This window comes from Azolla caroliniana, unplaced genomic scaffold (genome assembly GCF_043228905.1).
Source record: "Azolla caroliniana isolate FFs.n. ecotype wild unplaced genomic scaffold, voAzoCaro1.0.p SCAF_1073, whole genome shotgun sequence".
Classification (NCBI taxonomy): domain Eukaryota; kingdom Viridiplantae; phylum Streptophyta; class Polypodiopsida; order Salviniales; family Salviniaceae; genus Azolla; species Azolla caroliniana.
In genome coordinates, this window is record NW_028231508.1 from 1 (window position 1) to 8,782 (window position 8,782).

General features: G+C 38.3%; 1 protein-coding gene across 1 annotated transcript; it reads left to right on the forward strand.

Annotated features, from left to right (window-relative positions):
* Nucleotides 1-9: 9 nt before the first annotated feature.
* On the forward strand, nucleotides 10-2,054 carry LOC147847395 (microtubule-associated protein TORTIFOLIA1-like). Its single transcript, XM_087339243.1, has 2 exons — nucleotides 10-985; nucleotides 1,734-2,054. Exons 1-2 carry the CDS (start codon nucleotides 38-40, stop codon nucleotides 1,932-1,934), a joined length of 1,149 nt encoding a protein of 382 aa, XP_087195369.1. The 5' UTR covers nucleotides 10-37; the 3' UTR covers nucleotides 1,935-2,054.
* Nucleotides 2,055-8,782: the final 6,728 nt, after the last annotated feature.

An 8,782-nucleotide genomic window follows, 5' to 3' on the forward strand; every position in this document is an offset into this window, starting at 1 on the left:
AAGGCATAACATAACCACAGATGATGAAAAATATTTCATGGATCATATTGACCAAGCTTATGACCAATCAAGGCTTCATGCTGATAAACTAGCCTCTGGAGTAGGATCAGAGGATGAAGCTTCGAGACTCATTGACTTTGCAGGAGAAGATATATCGGATTTGAGGAATGCTACTGTAAGGTGGGACGATGGGTCAATGACGATGACGGATACAATTAGTAATGGCATTGTTGCAGGAGGAAGTAATGTTATGGCCAACGAAAGATTTGACAAGTCTCCCGCAGCTTGGGATGATGCAAACTATGAATTGGCTGAGGAGATATCAGTGCCAAGGAAGGGGTGGGGGAGAAATCAATCCACTATTAGTGGACCTTCCATAACCAGTCATGTGAGGCTTGGTGAAGGCCCATCTGCAAGGAGTGTGTGGCAAGCAGCAAAAGATGAGGCAACATTGGCAGCTATAAGAGCTGGATCAACAACTACCAGAGAAGAAAACCGGCAGAATAGTTCAAGAACTAAAACCAGCTCACCCACCAAAGGATCAACAGCACCAACCAACAGAGTATACGACTGTGATGGTTTGACAGAGGATTCACAAATGTTGGAAAAAACTGCAAATCTTGCAGATGAATCGAAGACGGATACACTTATGGAGGGAAATACCTACCAGGTTACGAATGCTCACCATAATGTGCCAGAGCAAGTGATGAAGAAGCGAAATGCTGATGGACAGACGGCCGAAAAGCGAGCTTACTGGAAGCTTTGGGGCCGAGTGATGGAGATGGTACAAGCGGACAACATCAACTCTGCTTATCTCGAGGCACTTGGTAGTGGAGATGAGCTCATGATCGTACGCCTCATGAACAAAACAGGGCCTGTGCTCGATAAGCTTTCTGCACACACAGCCAACGAAATGCTTCACACTGTGGCCATGCTTCTTAGGCAGCATGGTTTTTTTGACTTTGGCCTCCCTTGGCTTCAACAGGTAGGCATTTTTTCATCTAAGAATTGCTTCCTTAGAAAGTGATCAGATCACATATATGATTGATATTGATTAATTGTGCATTACATAGCTTGAAACATGTTTTGTAGTAACTAATTGTAAAGATTCCTCTATGGATTGGTACCCTGATCAACATTTATTGGATATTCAGTGCTTGATGTGCTCTTTCCAACAAACGAGATTACCCCATAGCTTTCAAGGACATTGAATCATAGAGAATGCAAGACTGGGTAGCTAACCCTTGTTTATGGATACACCTTAGACCTAATATCCAGATGATAGTTATCCAGTTGGTGCATGGATGCCACATTCAAATAGACCCACCTCTGAATTAAGACCAACCTTATCTATATGAATTGTTTTGAATTAAATTGTGCTATTTTCTAGTGAATACATTCTTTCAATTGTATTATTTTGTACATGAATAATGTAAATAAAAGGAATTTTCTATCCTCTTTGTTGAACCTGCATGATGTTTTCTTTTTTATGAATGACTGTCGTAGATGTATTATTTATAATTGAAAATACAAGGAGAGGTGCCTCCGTGTTGTATCCATAAATAGGACACTGTAATATACATTGAACAGTTATGATGTCAAATGAGATAGTACAATTTATTTTTTAATGGTTTTTATGATAAATAGGATACTCCATGTGTGATCCCCCTACTGGGTCTGTGGCTTTTACACAGAAAGATATTAATTATAATCAAATGTACTTTGGCTTACAGGTTGCAGACCTAATTGTGGAATTGGGGCCAAGCGGCATTGATATTTTGACGCATGTGAAGATTGAACTTCTAGAATCAATTCAGGAGGTTGGTCATATGGAGTTGCCCACTGGTTGGTTTGGTAACTCCATTAGTGAGTTATCTAATATTTTAATGAAAGCCTGGTCAAATGAACAAGGAATAGGTTTACAAAGAACATGAGTGATCATAATGTACATCAATATTTATTTCCAATAATAAACGACGACCCTTGCATTCTAGGGAAAATGGTTTTAACATTGTTCTTCTAATCATGTGAAATTGGGCTGCTATTTAATGATTCTAAACGATATATTTAGCCAAAACTTTAAATTTGTAATATATTAGCTATGATTAGTCAGGTGGATTGTGATTTATGATGAATAATGAAATTTATCATTTAATGCTATGATAGCTCCATTATTTTCTACTCAACAATGTGCATAATTTCGTAATTATGTTTAATCTGTGTCTTTTTGTATTTCCCTCTTTCTAACAAAATTTTCATCTTTCTTGGGTTTTTTGTTTGCTTAGTATTCCTTTTCTCCTGTCATCATTAGGATTCTGACATTGAACTTGTAGGTCGGTCTTACAAAAATATACAGATGCATATGTTTTGATTATATTTTCTAGTCAATAATTTGCCAGCATCATACTGAGAATTTTCATTGAAATATATAAGAAAACTAAATGCCCATATCCTGGGCTGCATGTATTCTGGTGTATGGGGGAAATAGTACAAGTGTTGTGCTCTAGTGGCCGCTGAGATGTTTCTCGTCAAACAAAATTTCTCCTTCCAATTGATCTCCATGACAACATGCTTTCAGAAGAATTGTGAACATAACTGAATTCAGCACTGTTGTGTTGGTGATTTGTGTTCTGCATAAACCCAAAGCCATGGACATATCTTGCCATGTGGGTAATCTTGACAGCTACATTCTACATTGGAAGTTGATCAAAATTGCATGCCTTTTTTTATCACTTCACACTTAGAATGCATGCATACCCCAAAGTATAGTCTAGCATAGATGTCTTGGGGAAATATTATTGGCCTTTTCCCCTTATTATGGTCATCTTCTCCAATTTCTAGGGTTCCAACAATGCAACACGCCTTAGATTGGAGGGAGATATGAGTGATAGCATATGGAGTGATCCAACAATGTGACTACATGGATTTGCTAACACGGGCCAATGTTTCTAACCCAACTGTTGTCATTATTAACTAGGGCCAATGATTCAAACGTGATTATGTCATGTCTAATGTGGCCTTAAGTTGTTCTAACTTGATCTCAATCTACATCTATTTTGGCCCCATTTTATAGAGCTAAAACCTTGAAATTCGGCCAAACTTTTCAAAATTTGAAAGGAAAACTTGCGTGCACTTGTTAACTACTTACACATGTGTGTACACTTGTGATATTGTTGACACTATAAACCTTGTGGAGATTATTTGTACATGGACATGCTAAAACTACCAACCTTGTGAAGACATGTTGACAATTTATAAAGTACACAACCTTAAGAGGAAGAATCAATTGGCTTACCGATATAGTGCATGCTTTCATTAGGGACAATGTGTATGGCAATTGCATCAAAGGGGCTCTGGTAGAATGGTACATGTGAAGGCAAGTTGTAAGGATCATCAGTCTAAACTTAAAGAGGCTAAGAGGATATTAGAAAGGTGTGTGGCCAATAACAACATTGTTATTTTTATTGCCAAGTGTTTATCCAAAAAAAGCGCGACATTGTAAAATATAATTTTTGGTAACCCAAGTAACTCAACCCTCCAAAAGTAGTAGACCGGCTCATTGCAGTAATCCGTCTTGACTCATTTCAATAGCCCAACTCAACTCGGCTCTAAGTAGCCCCGCTCAACTAAAACCTTGATGTCTGGTCATTTTTACCACTTTTTGAATCGACATCATGCATGTTGCAATTGGATTTTAGGAGGGAAGAACTCAAACCACTTGCACATGCATATTTGCCTAGTATGTATTTTATTGGTTTCATATCCATCGGCTTTTGATTGAATGTTTTCTAATGATTTATGGGTATGCTTGCGCATTGATGAGTGAAAGGAAAATGTTGGGTTCGGTTAAACGTGGATGGATAAAATGTTGTTGAAAACTAGTATTAAGGTTTAGATTCTTGTAGGTGCATGAGGAGCATGCATGCATTGGTTGATTTTGAAAAACTTGTATGTTGGTGAGTGAAAGGAAAATGTGGAGTTCAATGTGGATGGATAAAATGTTCTTCAAATCTAGTATTAGGGTTTAGATTCTTGTGGATGCATGTAGACTATGCTTGCGTTGGATGATTTTGAGAAACTTGCATGTTTGTGAGTGAAAGGAAAATGTTGGGTTGGTTAAATTGTGGACGGATAAAATGCTCTTGAAATTTGGTATTAGGGTTTAGATTCTCGTGGATGCATGCAGACTATGAATGTGTTGGATGATTGTTGAAATCTGGTATAGATATTCATGCAAAGGTCATTGGTTTTCATAAATTTTGGATTTCTACCTTGCTTGCATAGATGGTTGCTAGGTCCTCAAAGCTCCTAGAGTTTGATTTTCATTGGAGTGAAACAAGACCAAGTGAAGGGAGGTATAACACGATTCATTCTTCAACAATGTATATGGGACTATAATTCATATGCACATGTCCTAACTTTGGTTTTGGTTGCATGGTTTTTCTAACAAAAGGTATCAAAAGCAATGTATTTGCCAAGTTGGAGGCTGAAAACAACATGAAGGCGACATAGGCAAAGACTAATGAGGTTGCGGATATGATACCACAACATGAATCATCAAATGTTGATGCTCCTCCAAAAGGTAAGTTTGTGTACATATGTGTATTCCCACTACAAGTATGTATATATTGGTTGTACAAGTTGACCTAGTCTCGCTCTTCAAGTGTGTCTACAAATCTTGGACATGTATCATTACAAAGTCCTGCCAACAAACCCCACGATGATTTCATAAGAAAATGGAGGTGGAGGCACATTTGCAGAGTACATGGAATTAATGTAGTGCTTCCAAAAGGTTTAAAGATAGAGGAAGAGGAGCATTTGACTCTAGGAAAAGACAATGGTGCCTCATACTTCAACAACTACGAAAGGGAAAGCTCAATAAAGCGTTTTTTTAATGTTGAACTTAAACACAATAGATCTCACCAATCATATATCAAAGAATGTTGGGGATGAGAGCACTTAACTAATTCAATGCAATCCTGAACCGGTTCGAACTTGCACAGAGCCAAAATTTGTTGCCAAGTTCACATGTGACGAGATGGCAATATACAACAAAAGAGCAATAGATAGAAAAGCTAGAATTAAAGATTGTGAATGGGCATGCACGCCATTTGGGCCTATCAATATTGTAAATCTTGGAGTTTTTCCATTCCATTTTATGTATTCCCATTCTGTTAATTTTGAGTATGTAATATCACACATGTAATATCGGGTAATATGTATTTACCTGTCGAGTATGTAAATTCAAAATCATGTTGCAAATTATAAGATTTGACAAGTCTAGCTTGTAAAATCAATTTGCAAAATGAAGAAACAATATTTTTGTGTCTATGGTGCTATGATTTGAAATATGGTGTCTATATTTTAAAGTATGGTTTATATGGCGAAATCTTTTCTGATTTGAAATATGGTTTCTATGGTATGTGTATATGGTCAAATCACCCACTCTATTTTACCGAAATCATAAGTCTATTCATAGTGAAATCAAATGTGTATGTTGGTGAATTCACAACAACCATGTTGCTTTTATCATAAGTGTAAAAATGTATTTTTTTGGGGGCATATGTTAACTACTGCATGTTGCCCAATAACCCACTCGATAATCAGTAACCCATGTCGAGTAATGTTCTTTCATATTTGCAAAGTCGGAAGACCAAATAGAGGAAACATCATCATATTCCACAATTTCAATTACATTTGAGGAAGACCAGAACTTCGAGGCATCCGAAATAGAGGATCACGTGGATACCTCTAGGTATTTTGTAGATTTTGCAATCGGGTTACTTGTGTTAGTTGAGTTACCATTGAGTGAGCCATGTTACTCGAGTTATCCAAAGAGTTGGGTTATCAGAGACAATAGAAGGGGCAAAGTCAGGTTTACCCAAAAGTGTCAGGCTATCAATGATAGTAGTAGGGGCAAATTCGAGTTATTGATGAAGGTAGAAAAGGGAAGAGTCGGGTTACTCGTGATAGAGTCAGGTTATGGGTGACTATAGAAAAGGGAAGAGCTGAGTGAATGGTGATAGAGGCTGGTTAGAGACAGGTTATCGACAAGTCGTGTTGTCATGATGTAGCGTGGCCAAAGGTAGAAAGTGGAAAAAAGGGGGGTGTTTAGCCACAACCATAGAAACATATGTATCGAGCTATTGACTAAGTACAAAGACACGTAGAGTTCGAATCTCTCCTAGTGTGCATTAAACAATTAATTGTTTTGGTATTTAATGCTTAAAATAGGCGATTCCTCTATAAAAAGAGGAGAAGAGAGTTTATTTCGGGTCACTCATTTTGTGCACCATTAGGCTTTTATGACATTTGTGTCAGTCTTCTTCTTCTCCACTTACTTGGGATTTTAGGGTTTTTTCTTCTTCGGACTTTATGGTTTCTTTCTTCCTCTTTTAAACAAACTTGAGATTTCAGGGTGTTCTTCTTCTTCACAAGCGTTTGGATTCTTTCATCTTTATCTAATTTTTTTCCTACCCAAGAGTTTAGGGTTCATCTCACTTGAAGAGGCAAGGTCAAAGAGAAAGAAAGGTGGAGTTAGCTCTTCGGCTTCCTTGCCCTAAAAGAGGCACATGGACACCCGCTCGCTTGGTCCATTATATCCTAGCCAATCGACTAAATAATAGAGCTTGTTGCGACCCATCTAGGAATCGAGGATGACAACAACCTCGTACTCAGGTCCATCTTCAAGTTTGATTGGGGGTGGAGGTGGTGTAATACGATCTAGGATAGTGTGGTCCTGATAGGGTTCTACAAGAGAACTATGAAATACCGAATGTATCCGTAGTTGCGAAGGTAGATCAAGACTTAAAGTGACATCATTAATTTTTCTTTTAATACGGAAAGGGCCTAACCGTCGATAATCTAGTTTGTCACATGGTCGAGTAGTCTTGATGTGTCATCATAATAGCCATACTTGATCTCCAATATCAAAAGAGGATGGAAGCCAATGACGATCCACGTAGTCTTTCTATGTTTGTTGGGCACGATGTAGATGGATAGATAGTTCTGCCTAAATTCGTCGTAGCTGCTCCAAATGATTCTCTGCACTAGGATTTGTGGGTAACTCAGGAGTTTCTGACACACCAGTGAGGATGATAGCCGATATAAGCGTAGAATGGTGTATCCCTAGTAGAGGAGTGAATAGAATTATTATAAGCAAATTCAAAAAAGTGTAGAATATTTGCCCAATCATCTTGTTGATAGCTTTGGAAACACTGAAGATATTGTTCCAGCATTTCATTGGTACGTTCTGCTTGTCCATCTGTTTGGGGATGATAGCCGGAGGAGAGATTGCAAGTGACTCTGAGCATTTTGAAGAGATGCTTCCAGAATTTAGAGACGAATTGAGGTCCATGATCATTGATGATACTGTCGGGAAGACCATGATGCCGAAATACTTCACACATAACAATTCCCACAATTTTTTCACTGGTGATTTCTTTAGTACAGGGCACGAAATGTGCCATCTTAGTATATCAATCTACCACTATTAAGATCGTATTGACGCCCTTCGAATACGGAAGATCTGTGATAAAATCTAGAGAAATAGATTGCCACGATTTGCTTGGGATCAGTAACGGCTCCAACAAACCATATGGATGATGTCTAGGCATCTTCGCTCTACAACATGTATCACATGTTTGAACATAGTCTTCGACAAATCTTCGCATATGGGGCCACCAAAATGATTGTTGTACTAAATCCAACATTTTAGTACTACCAAAATGTCTGGCTGTGTACGTGCCATGACAATTTTGTACTATTCGAAGGTGACAAGAACCATTGGGAACATATAAAAGTTTCTTAAAGAAGAATAAACCATCATGACATTTGAATTGTCGATAATCCATACTTGGTTGTTGTGACCGTGAACAAGATGCTCAAGTCTAGGGATTGATTTGATCTAGAATAGCTTGAGCAAAAACATCTGTCTTCAAATCTTCACGTATGGTATCGATAATGCGGGAATCCTATGGAGTGGCAAAAATCCACGTTGCTTGAAGTCGTGTTAGACCCAAGATTACTTGCTTTTAATTGTCGAATGCTGGATCACCAGGATGAGGAGCTAGATACGAGCATCGTGATAATGCATCTACCTTCCCCTGTTGCTTGCCCGGACAATATGTAATCTTGAAGTCGAAACTAGTCAGGAACTGAGCCCACCGAGCTTGTTGTTTATTTAAGATGTGAGCATTTTGGAAGTAGGCAAGATTCTTGTGATCACTAAATACAGTGACTTGATGAGAGATCCTTCTAAAAAATGTATCCATTGTGCAAAAGAGTCCACTATTGCTAATACCTCCTCGTGATGTATCTCGTAGTTGATTTCGGCAACGTCAAATTTGTGTGAGTGGAAAGCCACGGGATGTAGCTTCTCATCGTCACCTTGTTGTGACAAAATACTACCGAGGGTGAAATTTGACACGTCTGCCTCAATGATAACTGGTTTTTGCGGATCAACATGAGCTAGAACAGGAGCCGATGTAAATGCTTTCTTGAGACCTTCAAAAACCGTGTGCGCTTCCTTAGACCAAACAAACGATTCTCCCTTCTTTGTAAGTTGTGTGAGCGGTAAAATCAGCTTTGAGTAGTCTTGTATAAACTTGCGATAGAAATTTGCAAATCCTAAAAAGCATTGCACTTCTCGCAATGAATGTGAAATTTGCCACTCTAACACGGTTTGGACTTTAGATAGATCCATAGATATGCCTTCCGAGGAGATCACATAGCCTAGAAATTCCACGTAGTTACATTCAAAACTACACTTTTCCAGCTTTGC

What these genes read in the sequence shown, in the direction of transcription:
- LOC147847395 (XM_087339243.1), top strand. Translation starts at nt 38, where the DNA reads ATGGATCATATTGACCAAGCTTATGACCAATCAAGGCTTCATGCTGAT. An exon ending in GCCTCCCTTGGCTTCAACAG is followed by an intron (nt 986 to 1,733) that starts GTAGGCATTTTT and finishes TTTGGCTTACAG; the next exon opens with GTTGCAGACCTAATTGTGGA.